The sequence below is a fragment of the Haemaphysalis longicornis genome, unplaced genomic scaffold (assembly GCF_048455015.1).
Source record: "Haemaphysalis longicornis isolate Haplotype H1 unplaced genomic scaffold, Haemaphysalis longicornis Haplotype H1 scaffold_7, whole genome shotgun sequence".
In the NCBI taxonomy this organism is placed as follows: domain Eukaryota; kingdom Metazoa; phylum Arthropoda; class Arachnida; order Ixodida; family Ixodidae; genus Haemaphysalis; species Haemaphysalis longicornis.
Window position 1 is genome coordinate 151,479,318 of NW_027526422.1, and position 24,434 is coordinate 151,503,751.

Consider the following 24,434-nt stretch of genomic DNA (forward strand, 5'->3'; position numbering starts at 1 on the left):
TCGCCGTCAAGGGTTGAGGCCATGGGAGCATGATCTGCTGCTCAGTTCTACGTCTTCTCAGGACAACACAGCAAAGGAAACGCCATAGGCAAGTCACGAGGTTACCAATCCCCGGACCAGGCGGAGGGTTTGGACCTCCTTCATTCTTCGGGATTGGTTGTAAGTTTTTGAGCAATGGGCAATTTCCACCATCAGGAACTAAGCCGGTTGAGTAGAATAATTTTTGAGCTGTCCTCTTGGAAAGTCTCGCCGAGGACTTTGATGCCAGGAGACACCAAGATGACATGGACGTGCAGTGGGATATGAATGTCCTGATCTCGGGAACTCGTTTTTTCCTCTTTCAGATCGTAAGCAACTCAGACATCTGCGGTGAACAGCATTGCCAGCAAATCCTGGCATGGTGAATCGCAGCGTCAGTAGTCAGCTGAAGGCAGTCCTGCACTCACCCAGTGAGCCACTTCCGGTTCTTACAGGGGTGCCATTTTTACATAGAGCATTTGAGATCCTGAAGGACACCCGGGTGTACGTCGACCTATGTGGGCTATATTGCGAAGGGGGGGAGAAAAACCTCTCCTTGCGATGTGCCTCTGCCGCCTACGTCAAAGTGCTCGGAAAACAAATCGGCAAGCTTGACAAGGTACCCGTACGAATAATTATTACCCGCATCCCTAAGTCGAGCCCGTTAAGGTTGGTGAGAATATCTTGGCGAGTAAGGTTACTGAAGAGCATTAGAGATGCAATGCCAGGCCGGCTTTAGGATTATGGCGAATGGCTTACATGAGTGCCTTTTTTTTTCTGCAGGCTAATGTCTTGGGTGGAAAAGACAAATTCCGACATTGTCCCTCTTCTGTTATCTCTATCTCCATTATACAAACAAGTATTCATGCCTTCCGCACTCTCGTGTATCCGGAGGCCATGCGAATAAAGAGCACACATAGTGATGGTGTGTACGGGCCACCTCTTATCTCACATATCTTTCCACCGGCCCTTTCACCCTGATATTACATGTTGCTGGTCAAGCTGGGCGGCTCCCTCCGAGTATTTACGGGCCGCCCTGTGGTCTCTTCAGGGTGCCCACTTTCAAAGACCGTGCACCTGCACCAGTACTAGTAGTAGTAGTATTAGTAACATTTTGCCCAAAGGTTGTGGTGATTGCATCACTGAGTGTTTCACTTGGTCATATAGACAGTATATACCCCGGGGTAGCTTGTTGTCGGCGTTGCCGTTGAGCCGCTGCTTCCCGACGACTCAACTCCGGGTCCGCTTGGCGTTTTTGCCGTTTTTCCGCCGCTTCCCGACCTCTAGCCTCCGAGGCAGCTTGTTGTCTGCGTAGACGTTGAGCCGCCGCATTCCGCGCCGTACGTTCGTTTTCATCCATGGCAGAAAGATAATGTGTGGCCCGGAACGCGATTATATACGCATTTGCACTACAGCGCTCTCTCTCTCTCTCTCTCTCTCCCTCTCTCTCTCTCTCTCTCTGTCTAACGTTTTGTGAACCGTTTATTTTGTTCTTGTTAACCTTTTGTGAATTTTTTGTTCACAGATGTTTCGATTTACATGGTGCTGCGCCGTGAGCACGGACGCCGGACGGACGCCTGACGGTCAAGCCTTGGCCCTAAAGTCCTTCATCCCTAAAAATACAAAAAACTCCCGAGGATTGAGAAAATGGCGAGAGCTCGTGAGCGCGGGCCTCGCGGTCACCACTGAGTCCCCCCGGCTCGCGCAGCGGCTCTATAAATAAAAAACCTCTTGCGCTGTCGTCAAGCGCTACCGCGGCGTTAAGAAACACTTCAACGCTAATGCTAACGTTGAAAAGACACCCTGCTTGGGAGAGGTCACTGCGGCCGTCGCATTCTCTAGATCCCGTTATGGATAATTGGAGACATGGCTACGAGTGTGCCAATCATTCCCGAGGCGACTTGTAGACCCCGTCACCGCTGCCTCGAGTCAATGACGAAGAGTCGCTGGAAGTCTACAATGCTGAGGATGACTTTGCATCCACCACTAGCCGCGAAGAAGACGGTGACCTCTTCGATGCATATGACGACGATTACCAGCAACGCAGCTATGCAAATAAACAATGATACTGAAACTCACCTAAGAGACCTACAACACCTCACCTACAACAGCTTCGCCATTCAAGTCATGCGCGTGAGTTCAAGCTCTTCTGAATTTTTTTCCTGCGTTACCAGATAACGTATTCTTGGCAACGCATGCATGAGTTCCTGAAGCAATTCGCTCATTTAATTCTCGTGAGCTTGTGGTTGTGCGTGTCGTAGTTCAGTAACCAATCCTGAGGTTCTTTGACATCGCAACTCCCTCATGCATCGCTACTTGCAGGCTAATTGTGGTGCTCTTTCGCCGTAGGCATGACTTGAATCGTGACTAGATTGTCCTGATTTCTCACGTCGAATCAGAAAATAGACGTTTCTGGTTTTAGTGGCGATGCTTGCCAATTCTGCGTTTGTTTTAAAGAGAAGGTACCTATGACTCATTTGTTGTCCTAACGCCAAAACGCGCTGAATCGAAGAGAACTTACGCAACGGGTTTCCACAAAGTCACATCAACCGCTTCAAGAAACAAGCGCTTCGCGTGTCGTAATGTCCTCCGCGTTACGTGTCAATCCAACACCGTCGAAGCAGTTCATGTTTTGGACTTTCACTTTGACTCAGGCGGCATGAGAGAAATTTTCGCGTTTTAACCAACGTTATCTGAAGTAACTGAAGTTCAAAACAGCGCAAAAAGACGGGACAAGAAACGACGACAAACGGCGCTGAGTAGCAACTGGCTGGTTTATTCCGCGGCTTGCGAAATATACCCAAGGAAGGAAGGCGTGAAGGAAACATGATAAAAATGAAGTGCATCGAACGATAAACACAAAACATAAGATCTATACTCGTCCATTGACCAGATGTTAGCAATGCTGATACAGCGCAGCGATACAAAACGTCGCAGAGGCGCGAGGCAAAGAAAGGAAGGCACGCCATTCCGCGTCATCGTGTCCAAAAGGGGCTCGTGGGAACGCGTTCTGGGCAAGTTTCTGCAGAAGTCACTTGCCCAGCTGAAAATCGACGACCTTTTCCTGGTCAGGAGCCGTACGGAGGTTTCTGACTACCTCCAACGGCAGTGCCTCTCCCATGTGTATGGGTTCCCCTTAGACATTGAGGACCTGTACTATTCTTTGCCGCACACCGAGCTCATGCAGGTCGTATCTGAGAGAATAGACCACTACAGAGCCGTCCGCTTCTGGAATGCCAGTGGTGTAGACGCCAACACATTCTTGAACCTGTTGGGCCTCTACCTTCGCTCTTCTCTTGTGGAGTTCAACAGTGTGTTCTTCGTTCAGAGGAAAGGTGTATGCATAGGGTAATTGGCGCCTATGCTGAGCGACCTCCTGCTGGCGCGATACGGCCGGCAAGTGGAGGTTATGCATCGTGCCTCCAAAACCGTGCGCGTTTTCCGCTACGTAGATTACTTCTTGGTGCTTTCCGAGTGGGTGACTGGTGACTTGGACGAGCATGTGCGGCGCATCACGGGCATTTTCGAGACCACTCTATCTGGTCTCACGCCTACAAGGGAACTTCCTTCGGACAATCAGCTGCAGTTTTTGGACCTCCTCCAGCACTTCAGGCTAAGCCATGTTTCTTGGAGGTATGCGCCCCGCTCCAGCAAAAGTCTCCTTGCGTTCTCGTATGCCCATTCCAAAATCTTGAAACAGAGCGTTGCCTTAGCTGTTTTAAGGAGCTCCCTTAAGAGGTCTTGCCCGCATAAAGTAAAGGCCAGTTTCGATTCGCAGGCTGTGAGGCTCTTGTCGGCAGGCTTCTCACCTGCCTTGCTACGTGACTCAGCTGAAGTGTTGCTAGGGCAATTTTACAAACGCAGCGATGCTGGACCGTTGAAGGACAGGTCGGAAAAAATCGCTGTCGTCCCCTATGTGCATGGGGTTTCGCACATGTTGAAAAAAGTAGCGGGTCGCGCAGGGGTAGGAGTAGTGTTTTCCGCACCAAACAAACTGGGTGGCCTGTGTAGGCGAGTGAACAGAAATGAGCCAAGGGGCCCCTTTTGCGGAAAAGGCCACACAAAACCTTATGTAGAATGTAGGTGCTTTGTTGTGTATAAGGTTGTTTTGTCATGTGGGAAAACCTATATTGGTCAGACGGGGCGCTGGTTGAACGATCGTATCCTCAAGCATGCATACACACTAAAAACAGGTACTGGCAGCAACCTTGCCACACATTGTCACGACCACGGGTACTCGCCCAGATTCCACGATACGCGTGTTGCACGAACGTATAAAGGTCAGCAGCGCGAAATCTATGAAGCTTACCTAATTCACAAGGAAGGCGGCGATGGTGTTAGTAAGCCGTCTGTTGAATTACTAAGAAAAGAAATCCGTTATCTGGTTTCATAAGAATAACAAGCTTCACTGTTCAGGTTTGCCTTTCCTAGCCTCGCACCTCTGGCGACGTTTTGTAGCACTGTGCTGTATCAGCATTGCTAACATTTGGTCAATGCACGTGTATAGATCGTATGTTTTGTGTTTATTGTTCGATGCACTTCATTTTTATCATGTTTTCTTCTCGACTTGCTTCCGTGGGTATATTTCGCAAGCCGGCTTAATAAACCAACCAGTTCCTAGTCAGCGCCATGTGTCGTTGTTTCTTGTCCCGTCTTTTTGCGCTGTTTTGAATTGCAGTTAGTAGGCACCAAATAGTCCAAACCACCGTTCTAACACAGTTTTCTTTAAAAAGGGGCGTGAATTTTTTAAAGTCTGCAGCGCTCGAGGAATTCGCTCCGCTTGGGGTGAGAGTCGGCCCATCTCACCTGAACTTTCCTTCTATTGTCTGCAGACTGCGCCCGACGAGTGTCTTTTTAGAGCGACGCTTACCGACACCGCTCTCTATGCGTTTCCAGATGAGTGAGAATAAATTGGCAGAAAGGATTACACGGCCGTGGGGGAATCACTGAAAGTCGCGATGATTTCAGGCGCTCGAGTCATTAGCTACTTCTGGAGCAGGGGAGACGAGCGGGCCGACGTCTACATCCACTCATCAAGGAAATTAATGAGAGGGAATGGGACCTCTAACCAAGTCCACAGTTGGTATTGGGTCGAGCCATTTCAGCGAAGCGATAGCAGAGTGTCGACGAATAGAGCGATGCGTGGGTGTGGTGTTGGACGGCCCTAGAGCATCGAAACGTCGTTATAGTTGATAGCACAGGCATTCCTCCTCTACTGTAACGGATTACTGGGTGGGAGAACCTTACAGCGAATTAGGTCGTATTGCTGCGTAAACTCTCCAAGGTCAAGAGACTATTTCTGGTCGACCTGGCACTATGGAAGTTAGGATCCACAGCGTACGCCCGGTTGACGAGTGTTGGGGCTGCTCTGCGGGTATCTGTATCCTTCGAATTTTTGTATAGGCCGGTTATAATAACCGGTAATAATAACGATTTTCAGGGTGGGCCATGGGTTTATACCTCTGCAGCGACATGGGGCTGTGGGATGAAAAATAAAATGCGCGTCTTGATCAAACATGGGAGCTGCTGTGGCACTGGGCGGCCTCTCGTTAGTGGCCCCTCTTCATGTAGTTACCATTTGGTTGACAATTCATCCTGACAGCGGGATGACTAATACGTTTAAAATGCAATGCACGCTGTAATCTCTTTGGTGCTTGAGCCCATATCCGCCATTTCATCATGCCTATTACACCATTGCCCGCACTGGTTTACCAGCGGGGCAGGTCGCTGCTTTCTGTGCACGGCCATGACAAACCAAACCATGCCGCTTGTACTTGTGGAATGTGCGACGAAAACTCAAGTAAAGGACTTCCCTGGTGGGGTGAAGTGAAGTGATAGTCATAAGAATTTTCCCGTGCCACTCCGCAGCATACGCTGCATGGAGAGTCAGCATGGAGAGTCACCATCAGCTATGCGATGTTTCACATTGTCGACAGCCATAAATTACACCACATGCCATAACATTCTCACAGAATAAAACGCAGGATGATTGAATTTAAAAAAAATGGCTGTGGGCTTATTCAACACAACTTCTGGAATGCTAGATTAACACAGAACGCCAACGCCGCCATAGCCCGGCGAGTTGAGCTTGCTATTCCGATAAACCCGCAGCGGACTTTCATATACTAACGCCTGTCAGAAACATAGGCTTAGGTTTGCACGAGATATTTGAACAAGCTTATTCCGCAAGCCGCTATCCAGTGAGTAGCAAAGTAAGCATTGGTTAATGTCTACATGAGCTTGCTGTGCAAACGCGGGTGTATTCTGAGTCGTGAAAAACGAGAGAAAAACACGCAACAATAAGGAAGTTGATAATAATGAGACGTCACAACCGGCGATTGGGAAACCATGCTTCTGCGATCACCGTCTAAAAGCAGTGATTACGTTTCGTGCTGTTTTGCAAAAAATTCTTCAAGTCTAGCAAGTGGTAGTACAGTGTTCTTCGGGTTTCAGTCTGTAGTTCCCCCGTAAGATTTGGCGAGGCAATGCCACCAACAGGGTAAACTCTCGGTTCTACCTTTCCACTGCAGCTTACACCCTACTGGCGGGCGACAAGTGGGTCCACCAGCAAGATTGCGTCTGTTCTTCCGATGCTTCCGACGGCGAATTGGACACTCCACCCTTGGTCACCTTCCGTACATCACCCAGCATTACCGAGCCCATAAACAATCCCTTTATCCTTCTCATCCCAATCTACTAAAGGAGAAGAAACTAGTGTCCCTAATGCTCCCATTAGCGCCTTTTCTTACCCAACCTGGAAAGATCGCGTATATCTAGCCCTACACACCGCATAATGTGATTTTTTTTCTCGGCCAGGCTCCCTAACCTACACTTTTTTCAAGCATGCTCACAGCGCGGCCTTACCAACTGTCTCCTCCCATCTCCTTCTGACAACCAGCGCTGGCATGGGCGTCCCAAACTATAGGACATGGCCAGATATCCCCCGATTCCCCACTTCACCACCTAAACTCCACGACAGTAATTGTTGAGCGAGAAAACGTTCCCCGTGCGTAGTCCTACTACTGATACTACTAAAAGCTGAAATCGGGAGGAACCTTGGTTAGCAGAGAATCAGCACCGCATTTAATTCTCTGTGGCGCTAATAAGACAAGGGACGGTAACGCTTCATGGTACTTACGGTTAGCGTCAAATGCCCTGCACTTTCCATCAGGTGACAGCACCTGCATGAGTGCGAAGCCAAGGCTGGACGTTGGAAGGAGCACCAGTGAGCTGCCGCCCACAACGGCTGCTTCGCACTGACCGGAGCGAATAGCAAGCACCGCCTGATTCAAAGGCGACCATCGTCGATGAGCAAGCCGTATCGAACCGTGACGCTTGGTCCTGCGGTTAATAGCAAGCAAATCCACATTCTTCTTCGCTCAAACTCGCAAAACAAAAATGACCATCCACAGGGCATTTCATGAAGAAGAAATTTAGCTTCTTTACGATCCGCGGAATGTAAAGTTACTAAGAAGCGCCTGCGCAAATGTTCTCCATACAATGTTCTTCAATTTGAATGCAATTTGCCTGAGAAATGAAAAGATAGTAACTTGTAGTCACCGGCCGCAAATCTGAACAATACACGGAAGGGAACCCTTCGAACACTTTCGTCTAACACTTTGCGTAACTTTTATCTACAAAACGAATTACTTCTAATTTGGTGCGAGAAGAGTGTTGATCGGCAATTTTGTTTTAGATTTTTGTGGGCCAAATATTTTCTGTGCGAATCTACATTTGAAAGCATGAAGTACAAAACTGGCTGCATAAATTTGTGTAGGCGAAAGGCCTCCTAAGGCTGCCCATTACTAGATATTACTAGAAGTTACATTTCTGAATCGACAGGAATGCATGAGCATTGCATCCCTATCCCTGGCGAACCAGATGCTCAACCCTAGCACATGCACCGTGTCTGTCTGTCCGTCTGTCCGTCCTGTCTGCCTGCCTGTCTGTCTGTCTGTCTGTCTGTCTGACTGTCTGTCTGTCTGTCTGTCTGCCTGTCTCCGTCTGTCTGTCTGCCTGCCTGCCTGCCTGTCTGTCTGCCTGTCTGTCTGTCTGTCTGTCTGTCTGTCTGTCTGTCTGTCTGTCTGTCTGTCTGTCTGTCTGTCTGTCTGTCTGTCCCTAGATTCAGCTGCAAGTAAAAAGTGACAGAGTAGCTTACCCCAGAGTATGTAATTGCAGGGCCGTTTAAAGCTTTTACAGCTACTAACATGGGTCATACACGTCAAGTATATGTACCGCACCATTGAAGCAGAACGTAACTACTACATAAGGGAGTATCACGCGTTCCGTTTTTGGGAACCTTGGGTTGTTTTGTGCAATACAAAATCAGAAAGCAACGCGTTAAAATGGGAAGGAAAGGCGAAATTAACGAAAACAGTTTAGGAAGGTTTATTGGACTCGGTAGACGAATGTCGACTCCTTAATTTTATTGCGGGACCAAGAAGCCATGCTGTTATGTTCGACCTGTATGTGTGGCTCGCTTTTTGCCCGAGGCCACGCACCACTGAGGATAATGTTCGGATGCGGTTCATGAAGATAAAGCAGTGCAAGAAGATAAGGGCGCCGTCACTAGAACAGAAAAACCACCATAGAGTTCGTGCTGTTCTAGGCCAAAAGGAGAAAAAAGATAAAGGTACGCGCTATCAACACAGATGCCGTGCGAGCACTGTGAAGGCGGGTAAATTGATATGCATTGAACACGCCTCCATTGAATTCATCAGTACAGGAGCCAGTGCAGAGGGGAAGCGCGTGATGAGTGAGAGCGGAAAGCGGCAGCAGAATCACCTGGCAGGAGTAGCTCAAGACTATCGCCTCTAGAAGACATTTGCAATGAACCAAACATACTGGTCAATTTTCTACCAGTATTCTGCTTCGGAGCTTTGAGAAACATCCTTATGGCACCATTTTGTTTCATAATAAACAATCCTACTCGCCTTCCTAAACCTGTCTTTTTTGTATATCGGCTAGTCAATCCGGAATTGTAAACCTATAGGCATGTTCCTTATGTGTATTTTACGGCACTACTAACACAGGCGCACTACTTAGAAAGGGCTGTTCTACAACACTACCAAAATGATTAAAGCAGTTCCACTCAGCGGAGCAGTGGTTCCCCAAATGGGCTGTGGCGCCATCTCTGGCCCGTTTTCAGTATCAAGCCTGTCTTTGATAATGAAATTAGTCAAGAGAGGACGCCGCAGCCCCTGAAAACGTCTATAGGAAGTACTCGCTGGGGGCTACCCGCACCGCCGCAAGGACTGAGAGGAAAGGCGATTTGGCGGCCGGCCATTGCTTTGGTGGAGATTGTTGGTGCGCTGATGGGTTGGGAGAGAGTGCTGCTGCTGATGATGATGATGATTTCAGGTTTAATGGCGCAAGGCCGACAAAGGCAAAGAGCGCCATGACGATCGTGAATGAGATGAGAAAGATTTGTAATAAAGGCACTACATTAAAAATTTTCTAAGAAAAATGGTGTATAGGGCCATGTTAAAACATAATGAGTATACTAAGAGAAAGGGAGCCTATATAGGGTGACATTAAACACAGTGAATGCAGGCACCTAAGGTGTAAAGCCTCAGGTCCCGCCATTGTTTTGCAACACGTCATGAGCACACGTGAGGTTATGGGCAGTAACATATGTGTTTTAGAAAATCTACGTCTGCAAGGTAGCTAAAAACTTTTTTGTAAGAAAACATGGGATGGTCTGCAAGAAATAATGAAGGGTGCAAGGGAATATTATACGTGTAAACTTCATTAAATTGACGTTTCCTTTCAATGTTGCACATCTTGCATTCAACAAGCACATGAAGGACAGATAGCTGCCCCCCATATTGATGACACCGTGGCTTGTTTGTGTCAGTCAACAGGTAGGAATGTGTGATGTGTGTGTGGCCGATTCTAAGTCTGCATAAGGCCACTTCTATTGATCTAGCATGTTTCTCAGAAGGAGGTTTTTCAATTTTAGGCTTAATGACATGTAATTTGTTGCTTATTTCTTTATCCCACTGTTGTTGCCAGTGCTCTCGCACCTTCCTCCTCACATAAGGTTTGGGGTCTTGATATGGAGCCAGCTTAATATCTATGTTTTCACGAAGGCCAGCAGCTGCAGCACTTTGGTCAGGGGCTTCATTTCCAGCAATGCCACAGTGGCCCGGAACCCAGTACACTGTGACAGCAAGCTTGAGACTATAAGCCGAATACAGAGCTCTTAGAACAGCATTAAAAGTTGGGTTTTTACTAGCCTTCAGAGATGAAAGCTTTGTAACAACACTCAGTGAGTCTGTGTATATAACTGAGCTCTTAATTTTGTTTTGGAGAATATTGTTAAAAGCTAGCAGGATACCATATGTCTCTGCAGTAAATATACTAGTGTTCCTGTTCATTTTTTTGGACAAAGTGAATATGGGGCCAATTGCAGCACAAGACACCGCTGCAGAAGTCTTCGAGGCATCTGTGTAGAATTCAGCTGCCTTGTATTTGTCCCTGAGTGACAGAACGTGCTGAGTAATAACAAAGTTTGGCACATTTTTCTTTTGCAGTTCTCTGAAAGACATGTCACACTGAATTGGGCAAATGTCCCATGGAGCAACCAACTCATGAATGGAGGTGCAGTAAATTTCAGCAAGAGGAACTTGTAGGTCCTTTGAGAGGCGTGACACTGCCAAAGTGAAGGGTGGCGCTATGGATGGTCGATTTTCAAAAAGTTTATTATTAGTGTTATTTTTCATAATTTCGTTCAAAGGGTGTTCCTTCATAGAAGTAATCTTTGCAGCATACATCAGAGCTGTGTAAGTGCGCTGGTACTCCAAGGACCACTGATTAGATTCAACGTGAAGGGATGGAATGGGGCTTGTTCGATATGCACCTGTTGCCAAGCGGAGCCCCAAGTTGTATACTGGGTCCAACATTTTCAGTGCTGTTGTGGTTGCAGACTGGTATACAATACATCCATAGTCAATCCTTGACCTTACTAGGCTATTTAGAAGTGAAAGCAGACACTTTGTGTCCGTTCCCCATGACTGATGCGATAGTACCTTTAAAATGTTCATCGTTTTCAGGCATTTCGTTTTTAGTAATTTAATATGCGGTATAAATGTGGGTTTGTGGTCAAGTAAAATACCGAGAAACTTGTGTTCATTTTTTACTGGTATGGGCTGACCATGTAATCTAATACAAGGAGGGGGATGGACACCACGCCGCCTGGAAAATACCACAACAGCACTTTTATCAGCATTAAACATAAACCCGTTCTTGTCAGCCCTAGTAACCACTCTGTTGACACTTAATTGGATTTGGCGTTCACATATCGATAAATTACAGGACTTAAAACTAACTTGAATGTCAGCAACATAAGTGGAGTATGAGACAGTTCGTGGGAGAACATTTTTTAGTGAACTCATTTTAACAAGAAAAAGTGAGCAGCTCAGCACTCCCCCCTGGGATACACCATTTTCTTGAACAAAGGTTCTAGACAGCACGTTACCCACACGAACACGAAATGTGCGATCAGAGAGATAGTCCTTAATAACGTTGAGAATATTACCAGTAAGGCCAAATGACTGCAAATCTAGCAATATACCGTATCGCCATGTTCTATCATACGCCTTCTCCATGTCAAAGAACACAGAGAAGCAGTGTTGCTTATGGATGAAGGCGTCTTTCACATATGATTCAAATGCAACCAGGCTATCTGTCGTTGCCCTTCCAGACCTGAAGCCTGTCTGATTTTTGTCTAACAGACCATTAAACTCGAGAAAGTACAATAGTCGCCGATTTATCATTTTTTCGAGCAGCTTACATAAACAACTCGTCAAGGCGATGGGTCTGTAACTCGCAGCAAGAAAGGATTCTTTCCCTTCTGTTAGAAGCGGTACAACAATAGCCTCTTTCCATGTTCTTGGAAAGCGACCTGTTTGCCATATTTTGTTAAAGAGAGAGAGTATTGCAAGCAGGGTTTCACTGTGTAGGTGTCTGATCATGTCATAGCTGATTCGGTCAGCTCCAGGGGCTGACTTACCACATGTCGAGAGTGCACTCATCAATTCAAGCATGGTAAATGGAGCATTACATCCCTCATTCGAGCGTAGGTTCACACGAAGGGGCTGACGCTCTGCTGCCTTCTTATGCTGTAAAAATGTTTGTGTATAATGTGAAGAACTGAATACATGTTCAAAGTGTTTCCCAAGAGCATCTGCTTGATCTTTTACAGAGTTACCCACACTACTTACTAGGGGAATAGGATGACTCTTGTATCCTTTTAGCTTCTTTATTCTAGTAGAGACTTTCCTAGGATCTGTATAAGAATTTATAGATGATATAAACCTGGTCCAATTTTCGTTTTTTGCCATACGTCACATACGCTTCCCTTTAGCTTTTGCCTACTTAAACTTGAGAAGGTTGTCGGCCGTGGGATAGCGGCGTAAAAGTGCCCATGCCTTGTTCTGTTCAGACTGTGCACGCGCGCAGTCCTCATTCTACCATGGTCTGGGTTTTGCGAGAGTTTTAAAAGTAGTCTCTGAAATGCTTTTCTGAGCAGAGTCAAGAATGTGGGCTGTAATCAGTGAACTTGCTGCTTCAACTTCTAAATGGCATACTGTTGTCGGGGGTAGCCTGGAAAGTTCTTTGTATGTTTTCCAGTCAGCTGCTTGTAATTTAAATGTTCGAAGTGGTTCTGTGCCTTGAGAGTCATTGTTTACAGCCGTTAGTTTTGCAGGAAAATGATCACTGCCATACGGGTTGTTAAATACACCCCATTCAAGCATAGGCAGTAAGATTGCAGAGCCAATTGCAAGGTCTATTGCTGAGTATGTGTGGTGTGTGAAGTTGTAATATGTGGGGCATTTCTTATTAAGGATGCAACATCCGGATGTCGTGACAAACCTTTCAATGAGTCGCCCTCGAGCATCGGCTCGCACAGATCCCCCGATGGGGTTGTGAGCATTAAAATCACCGGCTATGATGTAAGGTTCAGGTAGTTCATTGATTAGGTTTTCAAATTCGACATTGGAAAGGCGATAGTCGGGTGAAATGTAGAGAGAGCAAACTGTCACTAGTTTGCCAAAAACTATGGCTCTGACAGCTACAGCTTCGAGTGACGTCTGTAGCTGGAGGTACTGACAAGCCACAGATTTTTGGGCTACTACTGCCACACCACCAAAGGGCTGGATGCAATTTTGTCTGTCCTTACGGTAAACAATGTACTGTGTTAGGAAGTTTGTTTCTGATGGGCGCAGGTGTGTTTCTTGGAGACACAGTATTTGTGGTTTATGATTGGTGAGGATGTCATAAATATCGTCTAGATTTCTAAACAACCCCCTACAATTCCAGTACATAACACTTTCAGCAACCATGAAAATCAGCAAAAGAGAAAAAAGGATCATGTTCTGGATCATGTTTTTTCCCCTCTTTTTAGCAGGCCGGGTTTCGGGGCCCTTCTGAGCAGGTTCACTTAGGTTGTGGGTCATTTCCAGGGGCAACGACTTTACTGGCCTTTGGTTTGGTTGGTTTGCCGCGACCTGTGGCACCGCGGCGCTCCTGTGATGCCTCAGGAGCAGACGTACTTGGAGAGACATCCATGGCCTCAACCGCGGTTTCTGAAGTTGAAAGATTGTCAGAACCAGACTTTGTGCCACAGGCCGTAGCCGCAGCACTGGGCACAGGTGGAACACCAGTAGCCACAGGAGCAGTCTTCTGCTGTTGCACAGGTGCCGGAGACGAGGCCAGGTCAACATCGCTGACCTAGACAGGAATCGTGCTAGCGGCCTTTTGCCCAGCACTAGGTCGGAGTGCAGCAGCAGAAGCCACGGTAGCGACTTTCTGCTGCTGAGTGGGGGGCTGCGACGGGACCAGGTCAGACTCGCTGTACTGGGTGCCCGCATCTACCAGACGACGCCCCACCCCCCGGCGAGCTGCGTCTGAGTAACTTTTGCCATACAGCAAGGCACGCTTCAGGCGTGCTTGTGGGAACGTTAGGTTCTCAGTGACTTTCATTTGGATTATTTCTTTTTCTTTTTTGAATGATGGACATGCACGTGAGAAGGCAGAGTGTGGTCCACTGCAGTTTGGGCATTTCACCTGTTGCTTGTTACAATAGTCATTAGTGTGGTCAGTGCTTGCGTAGTGAGCACAGATGGATCGGCCACGGCACGACAGAGTTCCATGACCATACTTCTGGCACTTGAAACACCTTCGCGGATTAGGTATGTATGGACGCACTGGCCATGAAATAAATGCAGCATGGACTGATTCGGGAAGTGTTGGACGGTTGAAAGTCAAAACAATGTGCTTAGTTCGGATTTCCTCACTTGCGCGACTTATAGTTATCCTCCGCACAGCTGTTACGCCTTGGTCTTTGAGCCCTTCGAGGAGATCGTCTTCATTCTCATGAAGTAGTTCTGGTTCAGAGATGACGCCTTGGGTTGTGTTTAGGCTACGATGTGGCGTGACCGTCACTTTTAGTTGAGCCAGGGTGTTTAGTTGAGCCAGGAGGTTTTCACTTTGGTTTTTTCTTTGTACTTCTACCAGCAGGTCACCTGAGGCAAGTTTTTTTGCAGGGTAGTCTTTCCCAACAATGTTCTCGAGGCATTTTGCAATGAGGAACACCGATTTTTTTGCTAGGGTGCATTTTCTTCTTCGGAGTGTACCACAAGGTATTTGTTAAAGGTTTCGACAGGTGGAGCTGCTCTGATGCTAAGTACTTCGGTGGGGCCCCTTTTCAGGGACCGATCAGTTTTTCTTGGAATGGAAAAAGAAGCCATAAATACATGGTGTACATTCGGTAGCAAGGCCGGCCGCCCACCACCCAGCCCAACAAGGGAACGTGACTTAACACGCTAGCCGTACCTTGCAACTATAATCCTATGCTCGGGATCGAAGGTGACGTCTTTGCACAGGATTAGCCCTCGCCGCCTGGAAAAACTTAGAAATAAGGAAGATATGAGATGACAGGACAGTGTTAGGAAAGGAAATAGGAAAGTGAAAGAGCTGAGAGGAGGACAGGAAAAGGCGACTGACTGGTTCCCCCCAGGCGGGTCAGACCAGGGGCACCGTCTGCGAGAAGCGGGGGCCGAAGTGGCGTGTTGCCGCTCCTGGGGGGCTGTAAAGGTGCAAAACAACCCCAACTTTGGCTCAGCCACCAGGTTCCCCTTTTCCCAGGACACGGAAAAGCCACGCACAGCCGGGACGTGGGTGGGTCCAACCCACATGTGCTCGGTTCCGTGGTGTTGCAAGACACCAAGTGCCTCCGGCAGTAGGCACCCCTGCGGAGCTCGGGACCGTGGTGGCGCTACTCACCAAAACACCTTGAGTACACAAGGTGTCCCCTGCGGGGGGGAGAGAGTGCGGCGCGGTTTATTGTACTTTAATACACCTATAATTGCACCTAATATACTTATTTGCACCTACGGGGCAGAAACTTGGAGGCTCACTAAGAGGGTTCAACTTAAATTGAGAACGACTCAGCGGGCAATGGAGCGGAAAATGATAGGTTTAACATTAAGGGACAAGGAGAGAGCGGATTGGGTCAGAGAGCAAACTGGTGTTAAAGACATATTAGTAGAAATTAAAAAGAAGAAATGGACATGGGCAGGGCATGTAATGCGAAGGCAAGATAACCGCTGGTCATTAAGGGTAACAGAGTGGATCCCTAGAGAAGGCAAGCGTTGCAGGGGGCGGCAGAAAGTTAGATGGGCAGATGAGATCAAGAAATGTGCGGGGATAAATTGGTCACAGTTGGCACAGGACCGAGATAATTGGAGAATAATGGTAGAGGCCTTTGCCCTGCAGTGGGCGCAGATAGGCTGGTGATGATGATGATGATGATGATGAATCATTCCACTAGGTGCACTGCTTCAACGCGCCAACACGAACGACATTTCGTTTCTTGTGAGCATATTTACATGTGTACATGTGCGTGCAGTGTTTGCGCTCGTGCATAGCGCGTGCACCCGCGTGGACAGCACGCTGTCACTGCATCGAGCTTCCTACTTTTCGTTTCGGGCGCGTTTTCACCGCACCTTCCAGCAACAAAAAACTGGAAGAAACAATGCCATCTACCGTAATATTGCCTATGCGCGCTTATGGTTTTTGTTGTGTTACAGGGGGGCTGAAAATGCACAACATGAACAAACTGTCGTCGGGCTTAGATGCACGCTCCTGTGTATTCAATCGCAAGTTCATCCGACAGTGTTTTTCTGGCTGCAATCACCTGCTTTATCACCAAAGTTTTTTATAGGCATAGTGCGAAGCGATTGCAGCTTTTCCGTTCTATGATACAAAGTCAAACATACGCAGTGACGTTCCCAAATGCGCCGCAAGGCTCGCCGCTGCGCACATGAAAGCCCTCGATACCTTCGTTTCCTATTAACGCCGCCAATATTTCTGCGTCGTCTTGCATTTTACAGAGAAACTACGATGCCTGATGGATGACACTAATTCATTTTCACTGCAACCTTAAACGCATTCTTGTCTGTCTTTACTACGCATTCTTACACAGTGAAATCGCGTTTGGCATATCATCTTGTAGAAACACCTACAAAACTCATCTCTCCTTGCCGAAACATACAGAAAATCCAGCCATTCGAATAATAAATTTTCCTTTTTTTTCCAAACAAACGCCGTTTTATTGTTTCATGCTCATAATATCCTGTCAGTTTCAGAACTCGTTAAATTTTTCCCTGGCCTATTTATTTGTCACTTTATTAATTACTAGGGACCAATTGCGTAGGGGTAATTCTACACGTTTTTCGTTCAACATGAGCTATGTATTCCAGAAAGTAACCACAGGGTAAAGAAAGTTTTCAACAAACTTTTCGGCAATACACTTTTGCAATACGTTGCCGCTCGCTATTAAAATATTTGGCACCGTCTATGCGCTTAAGAATAATTTGCGAGTGTTCTTATTTAAATCTAAATCACTGAACATGCTTGTATTCTGTTGTTTTTCGTTCTCTCCGTGTATTTAACTGTTCAGTGGTATACTTACGCGGCACTTGTGTGTATACCGCAATTTGTGTTGCCTATAATATTTTGCTTTTTGTTCTCCACGCTGCATGTTCTGTCAAATGGTACTTTTTTTATTTCCATGTGCTTCTATTGTGCTATGTGATATGTATTGAAGATATATATTTCTGCTGTGCCAGCTCTACGATTGGCTAAGGCCGGCAAAAGCAAACGCAAATAAGGCAGGGCTTATACGCTTACCGGACGAGCTTTGTGCGCTTGAATTTAGGGCGCATTATTTTTACATAGTACAAGGGGTGGGGTAAACACTGGAAGTTACAAAAGTATGCCGATGCATACTTCTCTCGGTACTGAACGCACTATGCTTGCTATAGCTGCACAGCACTCCGGAGCTTTGGGGTTTTCTGAGACGACACTGGACGATTGGCGTAAACGACGGTGTCTTACATGACCATATTTATCGAGCGAACACCATGTTTCACAAAACGATTATTTTCTACCTTAGCAAAACCAAGCCAGGTACAAATACGGCCAAAAACAATTCAAAGGCAGGAAACAGCCCGCCGCGGTATGGTGGCGCCATCCAGATTGAGTAACGGTAAACTAGGCTTCCCAGCCGCTTAACGACCTGTTCTTGCGGAGTAATTGCAGACGTTATTAAAACGCACGGTTTGGCGGGAGAATCAAAAATTTAACTTAAATTGATGAATTTCTCGGTTCTTTGTACCGAAGCACAGGTTTTTGTATAGATTGCTTTCGGATAATCGCTGAAAACACCAAAAAACAAAACCTTTCCAATAAAAGAAACTAGTATTTTGTCTGCATGGCGTCTTCATTACAGGAGGTCTCCCTTCAGTCTATGAGTCTGGGACCTCCTTCTGTAACGTTGTACAGCAAACATTCTTGTCGAGCGTAAAGTAAAAAATAAATAAATTTAAAAATTCGAAATGTCAACATTACTTTTAGCCGTTAATAACAAAACTTGTGTAGAGGTTACTCGAATCAATCATTATGACAATTATGGCTCCACTGAAACAGAGGGACACACGTATATCCATGATCAAATAAGGAAAACATCTGGAGCAAAATAATGCTTACGGGGTGCTTAGCAAAAACTAGGGGGGGCGGAGGCAAACAACTCATCCACCTGGCTGCAGTCTCCCTGCAGTTTGGCCACGATGTGGCTGCAATTGTCTACGAAAATCATAGCACAGTAGGGGGTGGTGTTGCGAGCGTTCTCGTTTTGTTGAAACGCCCTGACGTACGGCGCTTTCGTTGAAAGCGCCGTACGAACACAGGCTTTGCGATGGAGTTCATTCGAGAATTTTTCCCGCTGGCTGAGGAACGAACGAGTTTGATCTTATCGGTACATAACATAACGTGTGAAACAGCGCTAAAACGTAACAAAGCAATCGAGATAAGACCAGCGCGCCCTCGGTTCTCGCTTCCTTACCTCTCTTTGTCATTGCGCGGTATCATCTTTTTAGAGTTGCTTAAGTGCGGTGGCTAATTTCGAGCACGGGTCATTGTAGTATACCTGATAAAAACGGTCACCGCTACTAATCCAAGGCGACATGGCAGGGTATTTCTTGGACTTAACGAAAAGTTCGCACCTTTAGACGCACAACAACGTCGTTGCCAAGTTGCTTCAGCTGTGGCCGCTGAGCGAAGCCACTGCTGGAGTAATTGTGCTCATCTAGCGAACTAATGGCTTTAAATGGCTCAAGTGTCACGCAACTAGTCGCGTGAACAAGGTGATCTTTAATTCCAGAGCCTTCCACTCCAGCCAGGAGCATAGCGTCGGTTCCCGAGAAGCGAGGTATCGGCGCCACCGCACATCGCTGCTTCTTCTTCATCGCGCTTTCATGCGCTTCCGGCAGAAACTAAGGCATAAGCGCTCAAACACAACGCTGAACCATCGTCGTTGGTCTGATCACCGCCAACGCCACGCACAATAAAAACACTCAAGTAACGATACCGACCCACCGTGCACACAAACACCGGCCCACCGTGCACAGACGTTTCGCCTAATGTATAGCTGCTGCCTGCACGGCCGAGGTTGCCAGCGTACTTTGAGTTTTCATTTGAGTTTTCATTTGTTTGGGGATACACAATGCGTTCGTTTGTGATATTTTCCTTATTTTACATTATTGTGCATTAATTTGCGGCCTAGCAAAGGCAGCCGCCATGACAACGGCGCAGCACAAAGATCCCCCCAATACTTCTTGTAGGGAACGTGTGCCTCTGTGGCGCAATGGGATTGATATTGACTTCGTAAAGCGAGGGACTGTCACCGTTTCCTTAATTGGGTGCGCTGTTAGAAGATGTGGGGAGTCGACTCAAGCGAGCAAACAACCCCACCAAATCTACAGGGCACAGGTGACGAAGGGGGTGGCCGTCTGATGTGCGGCTTTCGCCGACCAGAGCGGTAAGAATGAGTCAGAGCCTTGAACGAGCAACAACAGAGACTTATATTTGGACAGTCAAAACACGGTACAAGCACGAAGACAAGTAGCATTAACGAGAGGTACCTCAAAACGAATACAGTTGCGGGAAGCAGTTCAAATACAAAAGGTACAACAGAGAGCGTTGACCAGGAATATTACGAGGTAAAAGAAGTAACTAAAAGAAAGACAGTTCGGTGCATATGAGAGACAGAGCCCCGCAATATTCACCGGCCGGGCCGGACGATGCACCGCTGTCGGAAGCGATTCGGCTACCTGGGAAGCGTGGCTCCGTCGTAGGCCAGGCCGTCCGAGACGATCACGGTGATTCGAGGCCCGGGAGTACGTTGGAGTCTTCCAGAGCGCGGGTCGCCGATGGTGTAGTGCACAAACAGGCAGAAGCCGTTGTCACATCACGATGTCCAAACGTAGCTAATTTGCTTCGGCGCGGATTCACTTTTTATAACTGCGCCGGCGCACCCGCCGCGGTGGCTCAGTGGCTAAGGCATTGCGCTGCTGAGCACGAGGTCGCGGGTTCGATTCCCGGCCGCGGCGGCCGCTTTTCTGATGGAGGCGAAAAGCAAAAACGCCCGTGTGTACGAGATTTCGGCGCACGATAAAGATCCCCAGGTGGTCAAAATTAATCCGGAGCCCTCCACTACGGCGTGCCTCATCGCCTGGGTTGCGTCGGCGCGTTAAACCCCACAATCAATCAACTGCGCCGGCGCGGAGAGAGAGGGCACAACACACAACGCGCCAGCCGCCGCCGACCGCACAACTTCCCTCTTTCTCCCTTCTGGAATCATCGGCGCGCCTTAACGCTGGCAAGGCCACGCTCGCCCCCTCGAAAGTGCTCGAAGCCTCGACGAAACCGGAGCGGCGGAGGTTTTAGATGCAGAGCATCTGATTCACTCGCCTTGTCCCTCCGGCGTCGTCGTCGTTGTTGTCGGCGTTGTCCACCCCTCTGCCATTCTCCTCGCCGCGCGAGCTGCGCTCTCCGCCGCTCTCCGCCGCTCACCCCCTCTCCTTTCCGATAACGAACACTCTCTCACGAGGGGCTTTGGATTGGATTTGATTTGATTGGATTGGATTGGATTGGATTGGCTTGGCTTGGCTTGGCTTGGCTTGGCTTGGATTCGGTTGGATTGGATTTGGATTGGATTGGATTAAAGTGGATTATGTTGGATTGTGTTGCGTCATAGCCGCGGCACGTTGCGTCATAGCCGCGGCAGACGCACTGGGGCCGGTGCATGTGCAGTACTCTCTCTTCCGCGGTTTCCTCTCCTTCGGGCGCGCTGCGCATATAACCGGTGTGCCGTTCTCCGGCGAAGCAACATCCACGCTTGGCTCAAACACCTAGAGTCCACGCCGCTTTACAAGTACGCCAACGTCGTCATCGACTGGGACCAGCTTACGCAGTCCCCTCAACGTTATGCGCGCTATAAAACGCGTTCCCTTCGCCGCTCCGCCTATGCGTCGCATCTACACAGAAGTTCCCGCGAGGGGAGGTGGGAGTTTTTATTTTTGTTGTTTTCTTGCCGGCGAGCCGGCGGGTAAGCGGAGCCATAGACGCCTCGTGCGAGAAAGGTTCAGGGTTTTCCCGGGGCGAATAAAATTGAAACTGAATGAATCGGACGACTGTAACCAGAATTAGGCGCTGTACAATAATATGAAAAAAAAACTATACGGTACTTTTAGACGTCGTACGCTCGAGTTTGTGACAGGGACCCCGGTTGGATCCGGAAGCAGGTGTCTGTTGGCCGCCTCTTTGCTTGATTCGCTGCAAATCTCGTCAAAGACGATATTCGTCTGGCAACTTTGCACGTAACCCGTTCTCCGCTCTACGCTACCCTCCGTCACTGTCTCGCTGCCCTGTTGATGATTGACCGGAAGTTTGTACCATGCAATTCAATTTTCCCGCCTTCGCAGTGCTCGCTTGCTTTCTCCTGGGCATCCCCTTCTTTACCCTTCGTTTCCTGTTCTGCCTGGAACAGCACGAGCAGGAGTTGTGTTCCTTTTGTGCTTGCTTTCACATTGCACGCGCTGGAACCTCCCTGCGTTCTTTAAACGACTCTTTTTTTTTTCTACCATGTCCAAGTTTTTGCTTACTATCGTAAAAACCAACCCGACGAGCATTTTTAACTAAAAGAACGCGGGGACTGCCGCTTAATACATATATTTTGCCCCAATGTACCTGCAGTTTTGTTTGCGCTAACTAATGCGAGCATGTATAATCAGTGCCAGCGGTTTCAGGAGTTTCGAATAACTCAGCCTATATATATATATAAAGCTCTTGTTCAAGTGTTCCTCAGACTTTTCGCGGAAGGCTGAACCGACGAACAAGCGGGTATCTTTTCGAAGCCCCTGTTTGGGTGCACTACACGTTACGTTACGCTTTACGCGTTACTGATGTAGCTGGATACTGTGATCCCGGACGAGCTACGACAAGCCGGGCCCCTAAAGTTCTTCCAGTTACAAGCATTAGCACATTCTAATCCTAATTCAACACATACGTGTTGTAACGGCCGAACCTGCTTACCAATGAAGTCCATGGCGTAAGAGATGCGGTTTGAGAGCATGCCCATGGAAGAGCCAAGTTGTCCGAAGGCAGCCATCTTGTTAGTGTCGCAGCTGCAGATTTGGCCGGACTCCGACACACAGGCTCCGACGAAGACGCCCACTTTCTGTCCACGAAATTCGGAGGGGTCGTAGCCAGCATCAAATATGGCTTCGTACGCTCTCTCCATCAAGAGCCTTTGCTGCGGGTCCAATGTATGCGCCTGTCTGGTGTGCACTCCAAAAAACTGCGCATCAAATCTTGACAGGTCCCGGATTTTGCCCATTCGGTCAGGCAGGCCTAAGAGACCTAGGATGGAAAGAGACAAACACAGTTTATTGAGTATACCAGCATGAGTCCGTTCTCTTTCGATTGCAGTGGCACTGTTCTGAAGGATGTATTGCCTTTCAGTAGCTTGTATAGGGGTTCCAAAATTCCAAATTCCAATACTACAATTCTAATTTGTGATTAGTTTAGATCTCCACCAGATATACTCGAAAGATAACAAGCATATATCGGTTAACTACTTAAACAGGGAAGAGGACCAAATAGGTTTTGTTTGGAATGTAGCGTTCTTGAGGCCCTATGTTTCAGACTAGTGGCTCTGCCAGCACTTTTTCCTGCCACCATGTCTTGATAGGTTGGGTTGTGTAAAACGCAAGGCGTCACGAGAGCGCGGAAGTCATTAACGTGAGGGTTTGTTACTACGCTACGTAAAATCGAAAGGGTAGGTGTGGACTGACCAGCACGGCAGTCAATGTCTATGCTATCGTGACTTTTGGCGATCTGTGTAAGGGTTTCTGGAGAGTGTCGATGGTGAACGACAAACTAAATCAATATTTGAACTGCCACGAGAGATATTTCTACCATGGTGCACGTTAAGACTACAACTATACACGCCTGCCAGCCGCAGCGGAATATATTGTCCTGATGCCGGTGGGCAAAGCCCCAAGGGCCAGGGGACACCAACCGGTGTCAATGACGAGGGAATGGCTGGCGTGCACCCTGCACGGGTTCTGTCAACGCTGCCATGTACATACTGTAAGTACGGTGATAGCATTGCTTTGTAAATATCTCACCGCCATCATCCACACATTCTCTCGTCTTTTATGCGGCCACGTGACAATTATTTGGAGTCACTGCATTGAAATGAGTGCTACGTCTATTCCCTTTCCTAGACGCTGGCCGTTCAGATTTTCAAAATTGCTCGACACATAGCACCTCTGATTACGTAATGAATATGAAGCAACAGTGTTCAATTGTGGAACGAGTATGTTGCTATTGTGAGACCCACCACGTTTGAAGGGTCCTGTATGTGCAGACGCTTGATACTCCGGTTTAAAATACACCGCACGTTTAAAATTTCCAGTACACCTGTTGCGTTGAAGGCAGGGCGTATATTCTATGCCCGGCAATGACGTCGTGCCTGACGTGGCATCTGTCCAATAGAACGCATGTGTCATCTTATTATCCTCATTATCCTTTTTCATTTGCAACTTTTTCTTCGTCTTCTGGTTTCTCTGACTGGGGGAAAACAGATCTTTTAGTTCCATGTGTAAGTTTCAGCGGAAATCTGCTCCGCTGTTCTCTCAACTGTTAATGTGTGCCTACAATGCTGAATTTATTTTTCCACTACACAACACATCACTTCATAAACTACGGAAAGTCGAAAACCACAACCCTTTCGTTAGCTTCACCCTTAGCCGGCTACAATCACTTAGCTTTGCTAGTCCAGGGGATCCGTGCGAGTTTCGCATTCCGGAGGGCCCTCGCTAAACTCCCACACCATGCAACATTTCTTTCTAATAAACTAGGCACTTCCTTTTAAGAGCTTTTCTGGGAAATGTGGCTTCATTTTGAGCATACATTGACATTGAGCATTTGAATTCGCCTCCTGGGGAGGGGGAGGGGGGGCTGACACAAACGGTCAAGTTTTGTATAGGCTCCCGTTGTGCACCTCCAAATCGGCGGACTACCCTCACTGGAAACTCAATGGCTTGAACGTCGTACAGTAAGTTTTGGGGCCTCAAGTGCTATTGAGGAACGTCTCTTTCCCTAATTATCGTACTCTGAAAATTCACTGCGGTGGCGCTTCTGCTAAGCCTACCATGCCAAAATTGTTCCACACTGTTGGGTCCGGCCATGCCGGCGGGCGCCGAGCCCCACTCTCAGCGCCAACTGCAATTCAGGAAGCCATAAAATTCAACCAACTGATTTCGACCAACCGCACTATTCGATTCCACCAACCGCAGAATACGACCAACCGCACTATTCTACCGTACCGATGTCATCGACTAACGCCTCAAGAATGCGTCTTCGAAGCCACCGCTCAACACCACGTCAGCCTTACCACCACTACGCGGTGGACCACCTGTTTCACCTAGCACTTACGCCACCACCCGTCGTGCACCGCAACCACGGTGGCCGAAACTATTACACCGTGGTTTATCGGCCCCGCT

General features: G+C 47.8%; 1 protein-coding gene across 2 annotated transcripts in view; it reads right to left on the reverse strand.

The window, feature by feature from the left end:
- Positions 1-7,160: 7,160 nt before the first annotated feature.
- Positions 7,161-24,434, reverse strand: part of LOC144145309 (fatty acid synthase-like) — a 37,824-nt gene continuing 20,550 nt past the window's right edge. For both annotated transcript variants that reach the window (XM_077676873.1, XM_077676874.1), the window contains exons 3-4: positions 21,958-22,284; positions 7,161-7,359 (exon numbers count right to left, since the gene is read on the reverse strand). In XM_077676873.1, the coding sequence (XP_077532999.1) occupies positions 7,307-7,359; positions 21,958-22,284 (380 nt within the window). In that variant the 3' untranslated portion in view covers positions 7,161-7,306. The remainder of the gene's footprint in view (positions 7,360-21,957; positions 22,285-24,434) is intronic.